Source organism: Mastigoproctus giganteus, chromosome 5 (assembly GCF_048544385.1).
Source record: "Mastigoproctus giganteus isolate SK-2022 chromosome 5, ASM4854438v1, whole genome shotgun sequence".
NCBI lineage: Eukaryota > Metazoa > Arthropoda > Arachnida > Uropygi > Thelyphonidae > Mastigoproctus > Mastigoproctus giganteus.
Window position 1 is genome coordinate 191,905,068 of NC_143579.1, and position 23,191 is coordinate 191,928,258.

Genomic DNA, 23,191 nt, shown 5'->3' on the forward strand with positions numbered 1-23,191 from the left:
AGATTCCTGTCTGCAGGCAGTGATTGAACAGGTCGAGGATGAGGTATGGAGAAAGCTCCATAGTCTTCCTTATAATCTCTGGTTCGAGTAGGTCTGGTCCTGGACATTTATTATTGCGGAGTCTATGAGTTGCAGTGTGCAGCTCCTCAATAGTGAAGGGCGGCTCTTTATGTTCTGGACTGTATATACTGTTGTTCTGGCAGAGTTGTTGACTTGTACAAGGATCCATTGCTGGTTGGATAATTGTATCTAATATGTTATTGATGGATCTGTCTCATGAGGTTGTTATGTTACCTTGAGGGGTTATTGTTGCTGTCATTACCTCCCCTCTTGGGAGTTTATTGGTTGTAATTTTATAGACTACATACACCCCAGGGATCGGTGTTTCCAGTTGTGGAAACAAGTTGTTCCCATGATGCTTGCTTTCGTTTCCTGATATTAGCCGTGTATATATTTCTGATCTCTCTGTATTGCTGGCGGAGAGCCTCTGTACTTTGACATGCAGAGATCGGACGGAGATCCGTGAGGAAACTGTGAAGATAGAATCTTCCCATTGTCGTGAGGGTGATAGCCACACGAAAATCGGAAGTTGTTGAAGATTAAACCGAAGCAAGAGAGAAGAAGGAAGAGATGTCGATAACAGCATTCTTGAAGGACGATAACTGGTACCTGAATCCTTGAAGCCATCCAGAAGTTGTTCTGGTAAGTTTATTACAGCAAATTAACCTAACCAATCCGACAATACATTCCATCATGTTCTATAACTTATGTCTCATGCTCACATTCCTCCTCATAAGTATACATACTGATAAGTATCTAGTTTATCTACTATACATACTGATAAGTATCTATTATCTATGTTTAAATGCCAGGAGCTATTAGTTATATTACTCTAATGTCTTATTATAGCCACTATTAAGTTCACTAGCCAACCTCACACAAACGCCCAAACACTATAATAGCTTGAAGCCTTATGTTTCCTCTGAGATCCAGGAATGATTGTATTCTAATGATACACGAAGAACACAAACTGAATGCTACATATGTAACCCAGATTTCTTAATTGATGAAGAGTAGTGAGCTATTTTAATACTTGTGTAATCAATTAACTGATTGTCAACAAAGACTTTGTAAAGATGTACACAATAAACTTTGTTATATTTGTTTGCCTCCGTTTCTTGGCTATTCTCTCTAATATACACACTTGATTGTATTCATATAAGTTGTTTAAAAGAACCATTAATTGCGGTCACTCAGGGGTCCCCTTATCTAAGAGGTACCTCTGGGTGAAAAAATACAACGCCTCTTGATGTTGTAGTTTGCTCTTTACCTCTCAGAGTAAATCTAAGAACACAAGATTTTATCTTGAATGAATAAATCCCAGTCTTTCTGGTTCCTCATTTTAGTGTTTGAAACCTGCCTGGGAATCTCGTTATTCATATTAAACATTGTCCAGCAGGCGCCCTACACTATAACAGAAACGACTTCGGAACAAAAGATTGTGCAAGGCTCCAGGGGTAGAATTTTTTTCAGCCTGGTCTGTACTTGTTAACAGGAGAGACTGCTTCAACAGGGATGGGATACACTTAGATAGCATCAGCAAATATTCTTGCACCCTTAAATAGAAAGGGTGCAAGAATATTTGCTGATGCTATCGAGGCAGTGTTAGGTGGGTCGGAAAACTGCTAACTTGGGGGGATACAAAGACTAACAGATTGACAGTAGCCACTGGCAGAGGTGAAAGTGATTCTTGCACTGCTTCTATTGGAATGAGCTGCAGCCTGGAAAACAAGATGCAGGATATTTCAGAGACTGCTGGGAGTCATTTCGGTACAAGTAAACACATGGGTTGTGTTAGGGTGGCTAAGAATAGGAACAGGTGCAGGTATACTTGCGTGTACACCAATGCTAGGAGTTTGGTAAATAAATTTAATGAATTTGAGGTATTGCTCAAAACATCAAAGGCAGATATTGTTGGGATATCAGAGACGTGGTGTCACACAGATATAAGGAATGGAGAACTGGAATTTGGGGAGTACAATGTGTACAGAAAGGATAGACAGGATAGGAAGACAGGAGGGGTTATGCTATTAGTTAAGAAACACATAAAATCCAAGGAAGTGAAGCCAGTCGACATGGCTGGACAGTGCAGTGTCGAGTCAGTTTGGTGTGACATAAGCATTGAGAGATCAAAATTGAGAGTAGGAGTGTGCTATAGGCCTAATGACTCTGATGAGTATAATAAGAAACTGTACAGGGAAATAGAGAGGGCCAGTAAATCAGAGAGTCTTATAATGGGGGAATTTAATTTCCAAGATATTGACTGGAATTTGTGGGGTGGTCACTCACACACTAGCAAGGCTTTTGTGGATGTATTGGATGATTATTTTCTACATCAGCATGTTCTGGAGGCAACTAGAGGGAGTAATACTTTTGATGTGATCATCAGTAGTGATTCTTCATGCATTAAGAATCTGCAGATAAAGGAACCACTAGGTGGCAGTGATCACAGTGTACTGAAGTGGGATTTACTCAAAGAGGTAACTACCATCAGGGGTAAAGGGAAGGGTTTTTGCTTTCGTAAAGGCGACTACGATGGTGTGAGACAGTATTTAAATTCTATACAGTGGGACCAACTGATGATGTTACCAACAGCAAATTCAAAGAACTTATCATGGAAGCTACTAGGCTTTACATACCAACTAAGAAATATTGTTCAAGGTTTAGGCCTAAATGAATGTCAGATGAACCAATGAGACATATGGCAGAGAAGAAAAATGCATGGGATACATATAAATTAATGGATGACATGGAAGCCTATGAAGCATATAAGCTGGTCTGTAACCAATTCAGAAAGGAGATTAGGCAGGCAAAGGCAGATTATGAGAAATCCTTGGCAAAGGATGCAAAGAAAAACAGAAAAGTGTTCTTTACCTATGTAAACTCTAGAAGGAAAGGGATGAATCAGATTGGTCTACTGGATATTGATCGTTCAACAGTTGAGGATCCTGCTCAGGTGGCTAACAAATTAAACGAGTATTTTGCATCTATATTCACACATGAGGAGTTATTCAGGAAGGGGAATACCAGATGTGAAGTAAACTCTGGCAGTGAGCTAGATGATTTTGTAATAACTGAGAGGAAAGTGGAGGAGAAATTGTTGAGGTTAAACATAAAAAAAGGCACCTGGGGTGGATGCGATTTATCCAGTTATATTAAAGGAGGCAGCAAAGGAAGTAAGCAAACCCTTAGCCATAATTATGAAGCTTCTTTGGACTCAGGGGAGGTACCCATAGACTGGAGATGCAAATGTGACCCCAAATCACGAAGAAGAGGATCAAAGGCTGACACAAGTAATTATAGACTTGTGAGTTTAACTTCTGTTCAAGGAAATTAATGGAGGCACTGGTTTAGATGCAGGATCATCTAAACAAGACTTCAGTTATAGCTCGGACACAGCATGGTTTTGTTAAGGGAAAGTATTGTCTGACAAATTTGAGTGTATACTATGATGTGATTACAAAAGAACTGGATGCAGGGAATAACTTTGATATTATATATTTGGATCTTAGAAAGGCTTTTGATACTGTTGCACATGGAAGACTGCTGCACAAATTGGAGCAGTGTGGTATTGGAGGCAAATTGCTGCTATGGATAAGGGGATGGTTGAGTGGCAGAAGACAGAGAGTGGTAATCAATGGACACTGCTCATCGTGGACTAATGATATTAGTGGAGTCCCCCAGGGTTCAGTGTTGGATCCATTATTGTTTTATGTCTTTATAAATGATATTGACGATGGTATATCAAGCTTAATGTCCAAGTTTGCAGACGATACAAAGGTCAGCAGGATTGTTAAGGACACTACTGACGCTATGCTGCTTCAACAGGATCTGGAAAGGTTGAGCAGATGGGCTGAGAGGTGGCAAATGAAGTTTAAAATTGACAAATGTAAAGTACTATATACGGGAAACAACAATCCCAGAGCAACGTATCAACTCTGTGTTACTACACTGACGGTGGTAGAGAATGAAAATGACCTGAGGGTAATTGTGCAGGCAGATATGAAGTTCTCTGAGCAGTGCAGACGGGCTGCAAGTGTAGCTCATGGTGTCTTGTCAATGATATACAGGAATTTTTCTAGCAAGGATAAGGAGGTGATTATTCCCTTGTTTAAAGCAATGGTCAGGCCACACCTTGAGTACTGTATACAGGTCTGGAGGCCTCATTTCAAGAAGAATGTAGAGCTGCTGTAACGAATACAGAGAAAGGCAACAAGATTAGTGAATGGAACAAAGGGTTGCTCTTACGAAGAAAGACTTACGTTTTGCAAATTAGAGTGTCTGGAGACTAGGCACCGCCGGGTTGATCTGATAGATGTGTATAATGCCTTGAATGGTTTGAGAATGCTCAATGCGGATGGGATACTTGCTCTTGCTCAGAATATTCATCTGAGAGGGCATAAATTCAGATTGAGGAAAGACAGATATAGGGTAAATGTGCGAAAATTTGCCTTTAGCCAGCGGGTAGTTGGTTGGTGGAACAGACTACCATCCCTTGTTGTGGAAGTTGATAGCCTAAATAAATTTAAGGCTCAGCTGGACAGGAATTTCGAACGAACGGAGGGGGTGAAATGGAAGGGGTTTTTATTATTATTATTTTTTTTTGGTTGATGCTGCATTAGCTTCTTTTCTTGCATCATATGCCTCTATTAATGCTAATGCTAATGCTAAAGTTAAAGGAAAGACACCCACACTAAACTACAAGATAAAATAAAGTGAACGGAACGGTAAACGCCATTTCGGAAAACAAATGACAACTGAAACAAATTTACGATTTCACAATATCACTTTAAAATCAGTTCTTTCTACAGTTGTGAGAATTAGGAAATAAATAAGAAAGATGCACGAGAACTAGAAGCAGCACAAATGAGATTTTTGGGACCATTATTAGGCTTTACAAGAGTAGACCATCAAAGAAATTCAGATATTCGTGAGAAATTAAAAGTAGATAATATAGTAAATTACATAAAACGGTATCAGAAAAAATGGATCAGCCACACAGAAAGAATGAACCCAAACTGGATCCCGAAATTAGCATTTAAGGTTCGGTATTGGGTCCATTATTGTTTTCTGTATTTGTAAATGATATTGATGATGGTATGTCAGGCTTAATGTTCAAGTTTGCAGACGATAAGAAGGTTGGCAGGGTTGTCAAGGACACTACTGACACTATGCTACTGCAACAGGATCTGGAAAGGTTGAGCAGATGGGCTGAGAGGTGGCAAATGAAGTTTAACATTGACAAATGTAAAGTACTACATATGGGAAACAGCAACCCCAGAGCAATGTATGAACTCTGTGGTACTACACTGACAGTGGTAGAGAATGAAATTGACCTGGGGGTGGTTGTGCAGGCGGATATGAAGTTTTCTGAGCAGTGCAGACGGGCTGCAAGAGTAGCTCATGGTGTATTGTCGATGATATATAGGAATTTTTCTAGCAGGGATAAGGAGGTGATTATTCCCTTGTATAAGGCAATGGTCAGACCGCACCTAGAGTACTGTATACAGGTCTGGAGGCCTCATTTCAAGAAGGATGTAGAGATGCTGGAACGAGTACAGAGAAGGGCAACAAGATTAGTGAATGGAACAAAGGGGTGCTCTTACGAAGAAAGGCTTGAGTTTTGCCAATTACAGTGTCTGGAGACTAGGCACCGGCGAGGTGATCTGATAGAGGTGTATAAAAAGCCTTGAATGGTTTGAGCATGCTCAATGCTGATGGATTCTTCCTCTTGCTCAGAATAATCACCTGAGAGGGCATAAATTCAAATTGAGAAAAGACAGGTGTAGGATAGACGTGAGGAAATTTGCCTTTAGCCAGCGGGTGGTTGGTTGGTGGAATAGACTTCCATCCCTTGTCGTGGAAGTTGATAGCTTAAATAAGTTTAAGGCTCAGCTGGACAGGTATTTCGAACGAACAGAGGGGTGAAGTGGAAGTGGTTATTTTTTATTTAATTAATTTATTTTTTTTTATTATTATTTTTTTTGGCTGATGCTGCATAAGCTTGCTTTCTTGCATCAAATGCCTCTACTAATGCTAATGGTAATGCTAATGCTAACTACAAACTTACAGGCAAGAGAGATGGGAGCCGACCAAGAAAACGATGGTGAGATGAAGACCATCTCCAAGAGCTATAACGGAACTGGTCTTAAAAGACTTAAGCCGGATCAAGTTCATGATGATGATAATGTAGCAAAGAGTTGGTACAGTGCCAAGCACGAAATGCAAAAGTATTCTGACCTTTTATAGTAAATAATGAATATGATCAAAATCATGCTAGTACAAGTAACTTACAGGCGCGACAGTGGCACGCATCGCCTTAAAGGTTTTACAGCAAAGTATTGTATCCGACAGGCATTTCTTTTATATTATAACTTAAAGCTCGATGTAATAACTAAATAGATATCTAAATAACGCAAACAAACTAAATGCTAGAATATGGAATTATTATTATTATTATTATTATTATTATTATTAGCCATATGGTACAAGGAAGCCTGAGGCTTATGTTGCACCAGCCAAAAAAAAAAAAAAATTCCCGAGTTACACTGTGTGTGTGTGAGAGAGAGAGAAAGGCATCACCAAGAAAGAGAAGAATGATGATATCCAGCTCAGGATGAGAGCTCCCGGGGTTAATGGGGATTTCATTCCGTATTCTGGTCAATACCTACATAAACATGAAGGAAAAAAAATACATTTATTTACATATATATTTGTGGATTGCATTTTCCTTTGTGTTTACCGCCGTGGTGCTTGCGGAAACATGTACATACATCAAAAAGCGAAGTCGTTTATATTTTGATAAAAAAGATGAAATTACCATCTATCATCCAATAACCGCCAGATGGGGCTGCTTGATAGTTATGATACCACTTGGCAACACTGTCTGGTGGTTTCGGTAACATTTGGTTCTTGGCGCCACGTTTGTAAATTAATTTCTTGTTACTTAAATATATGTTATGTCCACCGCAGATTTGAACGATATACCGTTTTCACAAGAAGAGAATGTTTCTCAAGAGAATTCAGCCTGGGGTAAACTGCTTACTGTCGACGCAAAGTTCAGACCTTTTGGTAAGTGCTAAATGAAGTCGCAAGAAAGAGAGAGAGAAAAGTTGCAGACCAGGATTGAACTATGAACTGGATTCCTAATATTAAATTCATTGCCTTTCCCTCAACAGTATATAACAATAAATATGTATGCCTTTGAACAACGAATTTGGGGAGATGTGCATGCGTGTATATATGTATATGAAAAGCAATATATAATCATGAACTTAAACATGTAGTATCAGTCGATAGAAAAAATAAAAATATTAATAGGATATGACAGATCCACCAAAATGCGCAAAGCAGCAGTAAACGATGCAAAAGTTTATATATGTATGTAGGAATTAATAGGTCTGATAAATTTCACTCCCATCTCTACACTGATAAAGGTGTAGCGATGGGAGTGAAAAATACACCAATTACCAAAAACTAAAAGGGTGAGGATAGCAGAAATAAGAAGTATTGTTGGTTTGTAAAAGAGAGAAAGAATGTGAATATACTATATGTTATAAGTGGAATTGCAAAACCAATTAGAGGTGTGGGAACTGTAAAGTAAAATGACTAATACAAAATTATTAAACAAATAAAATAAAAGGTGAGATAGCTATCATCAGAAATGGGTGGGTAAATTTAGCTATAAGTTGAAAAAAGGGGATAGCAAATATGTAGAAATCTGATGTTAGCTAAAGTAAATATTGATACATGTTCAAGTAAATGTTTAGTTAATAAATTTGATGAGCTTGAAGTGCTAGTCAAGACATCAAAGACAGATATTGTTGGGATATCAGAGATGTGGTGTCACACAAACATAAGCAGTGCAGAATTGGAATTTGGAGAGCACAATGTGTACAGAAAAGATAGATGCTTTATAAGGCAGTGGTCAGACCACACCTTGAGTACTGCATACAGGTCTGAAGGCCTCATTTTAGGAAGGATATAGAACTGCTGAAAGGAGTACAGAGAAGGGCAACAAGATTGGCGAATGGAACAAAGTTGCTGTTACCATTGCAGCATCTGGGGACTAGGCACATATGAGTTGATCTGATCGAGATGTATTAGAACTGGAATGGTTTGAGCAAGCTCAATGCTGATGGGATGCTTCCTTTTGCTGAGATTACGAACCTGAGGGACATAAATTCAAATTTAGGAAAGACAGTTATGGAACAGATGTGCATAAATTTGCTTTTAGCCAGTGGGTAGTTGATTGCTGGAACAAAGTTCCCTCTGTCATAGTGGAGGTTGACAACTTAAATAAATTCAAGGTAGAACTAAACAAACATTTGGAATGAATGGGAAGGTTTTTATTTGTTTTTTGGCTGATGCTATATAAGCTTGCTTTCTTACGACGTATGCCTTTACTAATGCTAATATATATATATATATACACACACACAGTGGGACCATTTATCCGGCTACCCAGTATCTGGAAGTTCCGGAAACCAATAAAGTGAAATATTTAAAAAGCTTATATTATCAGTATATTTGCTCACAATCTTAGTGTTTTACTAACTTATATTAACTTAGTCATGTACACTGGTGCTCAAAGAAAGTGCATCGCCTAGGAATTTCATATTTCTAACTGTTTTTTGCAATGGTATGTTAGATTAATGACTATCATCACAAATAGAAATATAAACAAAAGATATTCATTAATAGTTAAGGCAAAGTTAAGTAATATTTTACAAGTGCTTTCAAAATATTCCAAAATGAGCTTTATACAACAGTTTTGGTAAGCACGACAGTTATGGCTGAAATGTTATCAGAAGCCCTCAGTTTGCTTCAGTTTATCATTTTAAATGGAAAACAAAATGAAAAGTTCACCAGAATCAAACTAATATTTAGTTGAACTGCCTCTGGTCCTGATGACAGCAGCACACCATCGAGGCATTGACAAGATCAGTTTCTGAAGATAATCAATTGATAGTTTGTGGTTCCAAGCACGAATTATGGCTTACTGAAGTTTGCGAAGGGCCTTTGGTTTCTTTCTGGCAACTGAAGATTCCACACGACGCCAATAGTTCTCTATAGGATTCAGATCCAGGCTGTTTCCTGGCCAGCTAACAGTTGTAATGGACTGTTCTTCCAACCATTTTATCACCTGTAACAAATGTAAACACATTACTCTTGAACCTCTAATGCAGAAATGAAGCTAAAGTAACTACAGAAGTGCCTACTTACATTTTTTGCCTGATGACAAGGAGCAGAGTTGTCCTGAAAGATGCAGTTACTTGGCAGGTTGAAATGGTCTCTAATGGTTGGCAGCAATTTGCCTTCCAATATACCCAGATATCCATTGGTATTTATGGAACCTTTAGTAAACTTCAGGTGACCTACTCTGCGATACGAAATGCACCCACACATCATTTGGTTAGTAGGAAATTTCACTGTAGACACCATACAGTGAAATTACAGACCAGTTAGTTTAACTTCTGTTCCGGGTAAAATAATGGAGTCACTGGTTAAAGATGCATTGCAGGATCATCTAGACAAGACTGCAGCAATAATTCAGACACAGCATGGGTTTGTTAAGGGAAAGTCTTGTCTGACAAATTTGATAGGATATTATGATGTGGTTACAAAGGAACTAGATGCAAAAAATAATTTTGATATCATATATTTGGATTTCAGGAAAGCTTTTGACACTGTTGCGCATGGAAGACTATTGTACAAATTGGAGCAGAATGGTATTAAGGGTAAGTTGCTACAATGGATAAAAGGATGGTTAAGTGCGAGAAGACAGAGGGTGGTAATCAATGGGTGCTGCTCTTCTTGGACTAACGTTATTAGTGGAGTCCCACAGGGTTCGGTGTTAGGTCCACTGTTGTTTTGTATATTTATCAATGATATTGATGAAGGTATATCAGGCTTAGTGTCGAAGTTTGCAGATGATACAAAGGTTGGCAGGGTTGTTAATGACAGTAATGGCAGTGTGCTACTGCAACAGGATCTAGATAATTTGGGCAGATGGGCTAAGAAGTGGCAACTGAAGTTTAACCTTGACAAATGCAAAGTACTGCATATGGGTAGAAGTAACCCCAGAGAAACGTACCAACTGTGTGGTACTACACTTAAGGTGGTAGAAAATGAAAAAGACCTGGGAGTAATTGTGCAGGCAGATATGAAGTTTTCTGAGCAATGCAGACAGGCTGCCAGGGCAGGTCATGGGGTTTTGTCAATGATATATAGGAATTTTGCTAGCAGGGAAAAGGAGGTGATTATCCCTCTGTATAAGGCAATGGTCAGGCCACGCCTTGAGTACTGCGTACAGGTCTGGAGGCCTCATTTTAGGAAGGATGTAGATTTACTTGAGCATGTACAGAGAAGGGCAACAAGATTGGTGAGGGGGAAGGGATCCTCTTATCAAGGGAGGCTTAAGTTCTGCAAATTGCAGTGGCTGGAGATTAGTCACCTGCACGGTGATCTGATTGAGGTGTATAAGGCCTTGAATAGGTTCAGCACGCTGAATTCTGATGGGATCCTTCCACTTGTTCAGATTACGAACCTAAGGGGGCATAAATTCAAATTAAGAAAAGACAGATGTAGAATAGATGTGCAGAAATTTGCCTTTAGCCAGCGGGTGGTTAATTGCTGGAACAAACTTCCATCTGTCGTTGTGGAAGTTGATAGGTTGAATAAATTTAAGGAGGAACTGGACAGGCATTTGGAGGGAATGGTGTGATTTTTTTTTTTTTTTTGGCTGATGCTGCATAAGCTCATACATTTGCTTTCTTGCATCACATGCCACTACTACTACAGTCTGGATAGTATTCTTCACCATGTCTATGGCGAACCTTTTGTCTCCCATCAGAGCCATGCAGGTTGAATTTCTTCTCATCCGAGAAAATAACTGACTTCCACTGCTTGGGGCGTCCATTTGACACACTCCTTACAACAAATTAATTGGGCCTTTTTCATTGTTTGTGAGGAGGGACTTCTTAGGATGACAGGTTACAAGTCCATTTTTAAGAGGCATCTTCTGACTGTTACTGCACTTGCTACGACTCCCTATATGTTCTTCCCATTCTCTTTTCAGCTCAGACGAAGAAGCTATATTGTTTTTAAGGCATAAGTGCTTCAAAATGCGCTCCTTTTGGCGTAGAAGCTCGTTTACATCTGGTTCCTTTATTCCTATCAGCAGAACCAGTATTCTTCAAGTTGGAAAGAAATCTACTCACTGTCAACTGATTACGAGACACTATTATCAATATGACGGGAAGAACATCCTCACGTAAAGCAACAATAGCACTCTTTCTTCGTGGCATCAACTGCACGTAACTTGCTATCCTGACACAAGCAAGGAATGACTGCAACTCTTGCAGAGCATGCTTATATAGTTGAGAGTAACAGCTGATGCAATATTATGTCATCATCTACGTGTGTCAATCTTATCTGATGCAATCTGTAAGAAATATTGCCATATACTTATGTTATTCGCACGACAATTGCAATTTTAAGGGGTGATGCACTTTCTTTGAACACCAATGTATACATATACTGTATATACAGAGCTATAGTGATGGCATCGCAACCGGTGCATGTGCCCAGGACACAACCTTGTAAGGTGGCACCAAATGGAAATTTTATTACAGGTAACCCTCATATAGCACGGTTATTAGGTTCTGTAAAATGTGTTGTGCGAAACTGTGTTATACAGGACTAAGAAAAAGTACAAAAAGGAGGGTGGTTACGTTTCAAAAGTTAACAAAAATACACTATTTCGTTAACAAAATGTTAAAAAAATACATCATTCTAGATTTCGTGTATCTTCTGCTCTCTTTAAAAAAATCCGTAATCTGGGTTTGTTTACTTTTATTTGATAAATCTTTGTGAATTTAATTGTATGGAACTAAGCATTTTTGAAGCTCCCTTTTGAACTTTGAACTCCTTTCATTCAAGAATATGCATTCAAAAAATAAGATTCTAATTGTGCGGCTAACTTTGTGGCTTCCCCCATGCTTTTTAGTGTAAAATTTGGAAGTTTAGAATTTTCATCTGCGATTTCATCTTCTGAATTGAATTGATTTGATTTTATCTCCGATGCCATTTGCACCAAATCTACTACGCTGGCTTCTTTTTCTACCAGTAATTCTTGAATGTCTTCAGTAATCATATCTTTTATTAATTTTTTTATGAGCATCGGCAACTAAGGCCATTTTACTCTGTGTATATTGCCTATAAATTACATGTGTGCTGAGGTCAATTTTCTGTTTTGCTGGACGAAAAACCTGAGTTTCCAGGAGAAAAACCATGCTGCCCTCGTAGGTGCTTGCCACGAACTTGGCTTGGGGTTCCCCATACTTATCCTTAATATCTTCATAAATACTTCTTGTTTTTGCTTGAATGGCCATTGGACTCAGGGGCACTTGCTTCTGAATCTGCTGATTTTCCATCAATATTATTAATAGCTTTTCCATCTTCAACATAGCACGTTAATGCTGTTTTGTGATCACTGTTGATCTTAAATGCATTGATCCTTTAACACGTTCTTTTATATGTGCACTAAGCTCCTCCGTAGCCAGGTGGGAAGGAGCAACAATGCGTAGCACATGCTTCTTGATTAGACTGGGGTTTGAGCCCGTTACCACCAAATACGGAGGATGCGGAAAGGTCAGGGAAGGACCACCGCATATCCCTGAGCAATATGGCCTTAGTTGCTAATGCTCCTAAAAAACCAAATAACAATATGTGCACTGTTCCTTAAATAGTATTCACTGTTGAAGCAGTGAGACCTAATTCCTTGTAGTAGATGATAAACTTTGTCTTGCTTCATACTTTTTAATTAATCATCTTCATTTCTAAATCAGTTTTGTTTCTTTTCCTAGCACTTGCACTTTCCATTGGTCCCTTTCCCTTCACCATTGTTATAAGTAAATAGGAATGAAGAGAAGATTCTGAAAATTTATTTATGTATTTATTTATTTATGATTGAAGATTTCAGTGAAGGGGAACTCATTTCATCATAATACCATAACATAAAAACCCACAGAATTCCAATTATCTGTATTATTGCAAATGCAATAAGATCGAGTTTACTACCTGTTTATAATAGATTGTGCTAACAGAAAAGCCCAATAAACTGGAAAGGGCAAATTGTTTTTACTGTTTTATTGTAATCTCCACAAATGTGTTTTAGAAAAATATCAGAAAAATTTCTGTGCATGTATCTCATCATTTTTCTTTTCTCTCATTTAATTGTAAAAATGTTCACAATGATGTTATAAGTAGTAATGCTTTTTGAAGTCTTCTGAAAAGAAATGTTATTTTGGTTTTTTTAGGAACATTAGCAACTAAGGCCATATTGCTCCATGATATGCGGTGGTCATTCCCTGATCTTTCCGCATCCTCTGTATTTGGTGGTGACGGGCTCGAACCCCGGTCTAATCAAGAAGCGTGTGCTACGCACTGCTGCTCCTTCCCACCTGGCTACGGAGGCGCCGGCTGTAAAGAAATGTACAAAAAAAAAAAAAAAAAAAAAACTCCAATTTATTTATGTCTTTCCTATTGAACATTACCTGTAAAATTTCAGAACTGTACATTTTTCAATTGTATATTTGTATATTCATAATTTTTTAAGGGAACACCCCTAAAAAGCCATTGGCTTATGTGTTCTCCCTCCCTTTTTGCTGTTATCTCCCAAAAAAGTGTAACATAAAATAGGGATAAATAAATTATTATTATTATCACAAAGGCATTCAAAAGGGAACATATGATAACGATGAAAGTGTAGTGCAATTTCCATTATAAAAATGACCTTTTAGAGAGATAAATAGCTTAGTTATATAGCGAAAATTGCAACTTCTGAGGTCTTTTTTTTTAAAATGCCGGCAAAAACTTATGTAAAGTCGAATTTCCATAAGTCTAGTATTATGTAAGCCCGGGAATGCCTGTATTAGGAAAATAGAGGAATGAAATAAACTGATTAAGAATAAAAAGTTAAATTTTTAACTCAAAAAAGAATGTTAAAATTTACTGTACAGTAGTAAAACTGAAGGATTAATGTGACTAGAATAAACTAATAGGCAGAAAGCAATAATGATATGGTTTTGAGAAATTCATTAGTCTTGTCTATGGAAACATTGCTTTCTTACTTGCACTAGTGCAAGTAAGAAAGAACAAGTTAGTGACAAAAACACATTAAGTGGACCTAAAAAGACACTAAGAGATCAGAGTAAAGAAAGATCAAATTATGAAGGATTCCAGTATTACATACTGGAATCCTTTATAATTTCATAACTCTTAATCATAATCCTTCATAATTACATACTGGAATCCTTCAATCGATTATGGATCTTCATACAGGAGATCCGTAATCGATTGAAGAGTTTTCTATTTGACATCCATAGTAACATCCCAACCACATCAATGTGAATTATATTAGACTTTTGGGATACTTTGGAAGCAAAGGCTATGGATGGCTATATGGAGAATGTACTCCTGTTTTGCTTTTCTAATAGTGAGGTAATTTTTATTGGCAATTTGACAACTCCAACTACTTGAGATGATGGAGCTTTTGTGATTGTTGATGACCTCACACAACTTTTTCATTTACTTACCAGACAGTTTTAATCACACACACAAACCCCTGAACTTTTCTTCACCATTAGCTCTTCAAAGTACACAGTCAATATCGTGGCCCTCTAGGTATCTCAGATCACTTCTTGGTAATGATATGTTCTCAGTGGAGCCTTTCTATAAAAGTCATTATCATATTCAAGTTATTTGGCATTACAAGAATGCCAAATGAGATATCTGTGTGATTTCTATTGTTTTTATTATTTTTTTTTGTGTTGGATTACTGTTTTAAATCTTCTGATCCTAATGTTTGCTCAGATTGTCATTGAAATTATTCTTGTAGGGATGAAATAGTTTTTTATTCCTCATTCCACCCTGAAATCTTGTCCGTTATCTAAACTTGATATTTCCAATGAATGTGCTTTTTTGAATGTGCTAAGGCTATTCAAAATAAGAATGTTTCATATTGCAACTGACTTATATCCAAATCTCCTGGTTCATTTTCTTCCTGTACCAAATTTCAAAATAGTTGTTAAAACCATTATTAATCAATATAAGCTATTTCGAACAGGCTAAAAATAGAAAACTTGCTTTATGTACAAATGACACTCAAGTTCTCCTGGCCAAAGCTGGCGGCTGCAACTTCTGCCCATCTATACTTCTGCCTCTGTTATAGCCTGTTAGTTCTATTGCATCTTCAGTTAAAGATAAAGCTGACCTTCTAGAATCCTACTTTTCTTCTAACTCTTTATCAGTGATGCTGGTAAATCACAAGCCATACCAACACACTCCACTCCACTCTACTCTTTGGTCTTCTGACAGAAGGATTAGAATTCTCAACAGTATCAGTGCCAAGAAAGATCCAATCCTGATGGTATTTCTCCACTTGTTCTCAAAACCTTTGCTCCTGATATTTGCCAGTGTTCTTCCAGTTCTTAAAAATGGTGATAATTCCCCTCCTCCCAATTATTTGCCCAGTGCCCTCGCCCCTATTCTTTTTAAATGGAGAAACCCATTCCTGTCACCTCTTAAACTATGTCTTAAACTATCTGATCAATGATTACTGTTGTGGATTTCATCAGTGTTGATTACTGGTGATATATTTTGAACCAATTTGATGGAAATGTGTGGTGAAATTCAAGCAGTTGTTCTTGACACACTTTCAAGGCTTTTGGTCTTGTTTAGCATAACTTTTGTGTTCTTCTGAGCAAGCTCTCATCTTTTATGGATTGCTGTCTGTTTGTTATAAATAGGTAATTTTCTCTCTGACTACTCACTGCTGGCGATGATAGATGGCTTTCTGTCTTAACTTCTCAGCTAATGCTGGTGGTCTGCAAAGTTCATTTCTTTCTCTCACTCTTTTTCTCTTGTATATTATGTCTTCCGCTGATTTAAAATCATATCCATAATTTTGCTGATGATAGCACAGTACATTTCATCTTCTGATTTGAGAAATGTTGTCCTGCACAAGGAACTTCAACTTCTTGAATACACACTATCAATTCCTTAAATGCATCTCCATGTAATTCTCCAATAGGATGAAGAATGTTCAATTAATTTCAGTCCTAAATCTTAATCCTGTCATATTTCTTGCAAAGAAGTCTGCTGCCTTCCCATGCTCATCTTTGACACCCAGAGTTTTAGACAAGATCACATATCTCTCTCTCTTAGGGATCACTCTGACTTCTAATCCCTTTGATTATAAGCAAAAGTTTTGCCTCCTCTGCATGAAACTTCTTTCTCTCTCAGCATTATACTTTCCTTCTAAACAGCCACTGACTTTGTGCAAATTTCAAATCTGTCCTATCTTGGAATATTCTTCCTGTATCTGCAGCAGTGGTTCCAAATCCTGTCTCCCCTAGACTGTTCAAAAGCGGTCCATCAGGTTAATTAATGACCCATCTCTTATGAAGTCTTTCTGCTCCCTGTCTCATAGATGTCAAGTTTCTGTTTTGAAGAACCTTCCTTCACATTACTGAACATCATAATCTACAGAAGTTCAAGTCTAATAGGTATCACTGTCTTCTTAATCTTCAACTCATGTATGGTAGTGTAGTTTCTAATACCTTTTATGTTTGAGGTTTTCATTAAAAATAAATAAAATATGGGAAGAGAAAAAGGATACCATACTAAGTAAATGTAGAGAATATAGTACCTGCTGGATTTGTTTGGCCAAACATTTCTCCCTATGCCATGCTGAATGGGCAGTTATGTTATCCAGGTGAAGAAGGAAAAATGGCATGGGTTCCTCTTGTAGTGTACCAATTTGTATGATCCTAGTTGTAACCTTTATTATATGTGCAGTCATGGACAATTGAATGTTCACATCTTAATTTTCAAGATAAAAACTTGGAATAATTCCAAGCAACTATACTATAAAGATTCTGAGCATCGTGAAAGGATCCAAAGATGGGTAACTCGCTTGGTCAGATCTAAAAATGAGACCCATTTGAGTAAAGGACTGAATATGTAAGCACAAAACTTGGTAACTGGGCACTTTAGAAGGGATCTGGCTGAATGAAGGCAACATTTTCATTATTATGATTCCAGAGCTAGTAAAAGGTTTAGATAAAGGACAAGATTTTAGTTTAAGGCAGATGTATGGAATAAAGGATTTCATTCCTACAAGAATAATTTTGCTGACACAATCTGAGCAAGCATTGACATCAGAAGATTTGAAATAGTAATCCAGCTAAGGAAAAGAGAAATCTCCCAATTTGCTTTCTTGTAATGCCAAACAACACATGGCCGAGAATGAACACGAGAGAGAGGTTCCATTGGAGGAGAGGCCATCACCAAGTTATGATCTGAGATGCTTAGAGGACAATGTAATTTAAAGGGTTGTTTGCGAGAAAAAGATTGAGAGTGTTAGGTATATGGTTAAAATTATTTGGTATTCTGGTAGGTAAAAGAACAACAGGCCCAGCATCGAAATGCCAAGGGCATCTCGATGCTGGGCCTGTTGAACTAGAAAATGGAAGTTGGCTGTAGTTGTGAACATTAAAATTACAAAGAAAAAAAACACAGTTATGAAGTTAGACTGGAGAAAGTAGAGTTTTAAAGAAGGGAAATCAAAGAATTCAAAGTGATTATTGGAGTTGGGAGAATGACAGCCAAATTTGACAGAATGGGTTAAGATATTTTAAGTCAGAGGAGCTCAAAAAGAGAAGATTCCAAATTAGGAAGCTTCTGACAAAGAATATCATTGCAGACATATGCTAAGTATTGCCTTTGACGCTAAAGGAATAATAAAGTACATTATTAGGGAAATGAAGATGAATAGTTGTTGAAGCAACCAATAATTGGGATTCTGTCAGAAAAAGTGAGATTTATCAGACTGTAAGTGGAAATGGAACTTGTTGAGATTGGAAATAAGATCATTTATATTTGTGAAATGAATAAGGAAGTTTTTGTGAGGTTAGATCTTTTTGCAGTTAAGTTTGTTCTGTTAGTTTGACTACTTCAGGTATAAAATAAAGATCCTGCATAGTTCCATAACAGCTGGCACACTATGAATTGATGCATCCAGCCACTAACTCATAGGTGCTGCTTTGCTAACTTCTGACATATTTAAAACAAAATTTTATCATGTACATTCCCTTTTGCAAGCAACTGTCATAAACCAGTGGGAATATTTTTCATAAAGAAGATATAAGAAGTTTAAAGCAGCATTTCTCAGTTGCTGGTTTTCATACTGATATTTTCCCTGAAATTTTTAATGTTCTGCAATATTTTCAGTAAAATAGTGAAAATGTGGCAGCCCACTTTCACATTTACTGGTCCAGCGTTTTCATTAAAATGTTAAATTTAACTTCCCTGAACAGGAATTTAAACTTAAATTTTAGTGAAAGAGATTTAAACATTTGTGGTAAGAAACAACAATTTATCAACAAAACCATTTTATCAACATAAAAATTTAAAAAAAAATAATAAAAAATTTATTAAGGTATATAAAATTAAAGGTTTTTTTGCTCTTTGAAATTACAGTCTGTTTACAAAATTTTTCACTGGTTCTTTGTGGAAAAGTACCTAGAAAAATTAATCAAACTGAAGTAGGATTTCGATTGACAACTCACTTGTTTAACACAACACATTGCTGCCACCTATATTTGAGATATCCCATTTAACGTGCTGTAATTTTTTTGGAGTGTTGAAAAACATCAGCATTCCAACATCCTCAGCAATAATGGTTGAAAAGTAAAAGTTTGGAATTTATAACAATAAACGAACACCTAATTTCATGCTGAGCTGTAAATCAGAATAAATCTTAAAATTTTATAAAAAAAGTTAATTTGTGTAAACTAACATTAGCAAGAGTAAAGAATAAATAAAACTGTGCGCCAAGGCTAAAACAATAAGTTAGTTGTGTACCCAGTGTGCTACTTTTTTTTTTTTTTTTTCCCTTAAATGGTTTTTTTTTTTTTTTTTTTTTTTTCATTTTCTGTGATCAATAGAAATGAAAAGTAAATACAGTATCTTCTTATCAATTATTTAAGTTATCTTCTTATCAATTATTTACTAAGATTATAACATTGTATACCACTTCATTAAAACTTTGGAGGGGCGTGTTTTATAAACTTATTTATTTTGTTTAATTACAACTGTATGATACTTGTTACTCTCCTTCCATATTACTTTTTTTTTTTTTTTAAGTCTGGTTCTTTCTTTTCTTCCTATATGTGTATTCACAAGCAATAACATTAAAAAGTCTTGAATGACAGCACATGCTGTCTAAAGCTAAAAATACTGAATATTAATACTAACAATAGTCTAAAGATAACAATTCTAATTTGTGAATTTCTTTTTTCCTTACAAATTGTATGGAAAAAAAAAAAGAAATAATAATTGCCAGATTTCTATTTGACCAATTTTAATTAAATTTTTGGTTTGGCTCGACAAATATTTTTAACAAGCCCAAATACAAAATTTCATGAAAATCTGCCCACTGGAAGTACCTCTCTTTGAAGACCATAGCATATATATATGTGAAAGTGCTGAAGATTGCTGCACAGGTTCTTAGGGATAGTGGTTTCAGGCTGCAAGAATGGTTCCTTACTGCTCATTATGCATTTTTCAAAATAAAAGTAAATTAATTTTTATTATTGACTTTGATATTCAGTGTTTTTTTTTTTTTAAGTTTAATAATTAAATACAAAAAATTCAACAATTATTACATGACAGTAATAACATTCTTATTATAGTATATGATTATAATAATATTTTTTAATACTGAAGAAGATATATAAAACATAAAAGCAATGCAGAAAAATTGAATGTTACCAAAAACCAATATAAAAAAATGGATATTTTCAAAAGTCAGTGTGAAACTATAATTTGTGACACACTAGTTTTAAAATTGGGAGTTGCATAACACTCAAAGCTGCCTACATGGCTGTGGGCCACACAGTATGAAGTTGCAGATTACACATCCCCAATGTAAACAGTAATTGCTTGCTTCGTTGATATGCTGTTTGTATGATTTAAATTGGGAAAATAATATGCAAATTTTGTTTATTTAATTCACTTATTTCATAATAAAATATTGATATTATCTGATTCTTTTTTCATTTATTTTTTTAGAAATGTTTGAAAGTAGATACACATTTGGCAGGGGAAATGATTGTGACTATTCATTTGGCAACTGCATGATAAAAAATCATAATAGTTTTGGTGCCTATAGCAATCTTCACTTTATTATTACCAGAGTAAGTTTGAAATTAGTATATTTTCTACTTGCCTTTTTAAAACCCTGTATATTTCTATTACAATTGTGGTATATACCTTTCAAGTTTGATTTGCTTTGAACCTAAGGAAGTGATTATGATGAATTTGTGTTCTATGTTTATTATGAGTAGGGGAAGTAAAATTCATGTTACATAGATTAGGCTTTGAGATTGGCATGATTTTCTTGACTGGGCCCCACCTTTATACATAACTTAATTCCTGGGAAGAGTTTCTACCAAATGTGTCTTGTTTCAGTGATTTATCTGGTTTAATATTTCTAACTCACATTCATTATATAGGTAAAAACCACATACCATTCACCTGAGTTATTCTCATTTAAAATCTTTTTTTTTTTTTATTACAGTTTCAGGGAATAGGTAAACAGATTGAATGATAAATTTATTTAACAAACACACACACACACACACACACACAGGCAATTAACTTGATTCTACTGTTGACATTCATAATGAGTAGTTGTATTTTCATAGTGCTGGGTCTAAAGTATAGGGAGAGCTTAGATAATTGCTTTTAATTAATTTCTTTAATTTATTGTAAAGTTCATTAAATGATATGTTTTTTGTCCTGTTATAGTTTGTAAATTTAAATTCTTATAATATTATAAATATAATTTTTTAAAAGCTACTTTTGATATTTAGTAAATTTAACAATGGTTGTGACAAGATCCACCTTCAACACTTTGTCAGATGGCATCATGACTCATAGAAATAACCAATGGTGATTTCTGGGTGAGTCATGATTTCATTGTTTGCAGAACCTGTGGCATGTATTCCAAGGTTGACCTAGTGGATAATAATAGCTTACGTGGTGATTCTTTTCTTTGTCACCGTTGTACGGAGTGTACCAATCTAAAGTTAAAATTTGGTGAATAGCTAAAAGAATTTTTACTAATGATATTAAGAGCAGGAGACCGGCGGAATTCCTTGACAAGTACAGGTCATTGATGAAAAAAAGCCGTGAATTAGGGTTGAAATTGAAAGTGTCTGCAATTCTGCCCAGACACGATAGGAGGGAGTATATGATGAGAGCCCTGTCAATCAATTCGGCCCTGGAAAGATTGTGCAGGGCTCAAGGGGTAGAATTTTTTTCAGCCTGGTCTGTACTTGTTAACAGGAGAGACTGCTTATACAGGGATGGGATACACTTAAATAGAAAGGGTGCAAGAATGTTTGCTGATGCTATCGAGGCAGTGTTAGGTGGGTCGGAAAACTGCTAGATTGGGGGGATACAAGGACTAATAGATTAACAGTAGCCACTGGCAGAGGTGAAAGTGATTCTTGCACTGCTTCTATTGGAATGAGCCGCAGCCTGGAAAATAAGATGCAGGATATTTCAGAGACTGCTGGGAATCATTGGAGTACAAGTAAACACATGGGTTGTGTTAGGGCAGCTAAGAAAAAGAACAGGTGCATGTATACTTGTGTGTACACCAATGCTAGGAGTTTAGTAAATAAATTGGATGAATTTGAGGTATTGCTCAAAACATCAAAGGCAGATTGTGGGGATTTCAGAGACGTGGTGTCACACAGATATAAGGAATGCAGAACTGGAATTTGGGGAGTACAATGTCTACAGAAAGGATAGACAGGATAGGAAGGGAGGAGGGGTTATGCTATTAGTTAAAAAACACATAAAATCCAAGGAAGTGAAGCCAGTCGACATCGCTGGACAGTGCAGTGTCGAGTCAGTTTGGTGTGACATAAGCATTGAGAGATCAAAATTGAGAGTAGGAGTGTGCTATAGGCCTAATGACTCTGATGAGTATAATAAGAAACTGTTCGGAGAAATAGAGTGGGCCAGTAAATCAGAGAGTCTTATAATGGGGGATTTTAATTTCCCAGATATTGACTGGAATTTGGGGGCTGGTCACTCACACAGTAGCAAGGCTTTTGTGGATTTATTGGATGATTGTTTTCTACATCAGCATGTTCGGGAGGCAACTAGAGGGAGTAATACTCTTGATTTGATTATCAGTAGTGATTCTTCATGCATTAAGAATCTGCAGATAAATGAACCACTAGGTGGCAGTGATCACAGTGTGCTGAAATGGGAGTTACTCAAAGAGGTAACTACCATTAGGGGTAAAGGGAAGGGGTATTGCTTTCGTAAGGCCACTACAATGGACTGAGACAGTATTTAAATTCTATACAGTGGGATCAACTGATGATATTGCCAACAGCAAATTCAAAATGGGAAGCATTCAAAGAACTTATCTTGGAAGCTACTAGGCTTTACATACCAACTAAGAAATATTGTTCAAGGTTTAGGCCTAAATGGATGTCAGATGAACTAATGAGGCATATGGCAGAGAAGAAAAATGCATGGGATACATACAAATTAACACGTGACACAGACGCCTATGATAGATACAAGTTGATCTGTAACCAAGTTACAAAGGAGGTTAGGCAGGCGAAGGCAGATTACGAGAGATCCTTGGCAAGGGATGCGAAGAAAAGGTCCACTTGAGATCGATGGGTCAACTGTTGATGACCCTGCTCAGGTAGCTAACAAACTAAATGAATATTTTGCATCGACATTCACACATGAGGAGTTATTCAGTGAAGGGAATGCCAGAGGTGTATTCAACTCTAGCAGTAAGCTAGAGAATCTTGTAATAACTGAGAGCAAAGTGGAGGAGAAATTGTTGAAGATAAACACAAGAAAGGCACCTGGGGTGGATGGGATCTATCCAGTTATATTAAAGGAGGCAGCAAAGGAAGTAAGCAAACCATTAGCCATAATTATGAGAGCTTCCTTGGACTCAGGGGAGGTACCCATGGACTGGAGATGTGCAAATGTGACCCGAATTCACAAAGGGGGATCAAAG

The 23,191-nt window shown here is 36.7% G+C and overlaps 1 protein-coding gene across 1 annotated transcript in view; it reads left to right on the forward strand.

The window, feature by feature from the left end:
* The first annotated feature begins 6,946 nt into the window (after positions 1-6,946).
* Positions 6,947-23,191, forward strand: part of lok (ovarian-specific serine/threonine-protein kinase loki) — a 270,142-nt gene continuing 253,897 nt past the window's right edge. Inside the window, exons 1-2 of the mRNA XM_090373619.1 lie at positions 6,947-7,131; positions 20,200-20,324. Coding sequence (XP_090229745.1) covers positions 7,020-7,131; positions 20,200-20,324 — 237 coding nt within the window. The 5' untranslated portion in view covers positions 6,947-7,019. The remainder of the gene's footprint in view (positions 7,132-20,199; positions 20,325-23,191) is intronic.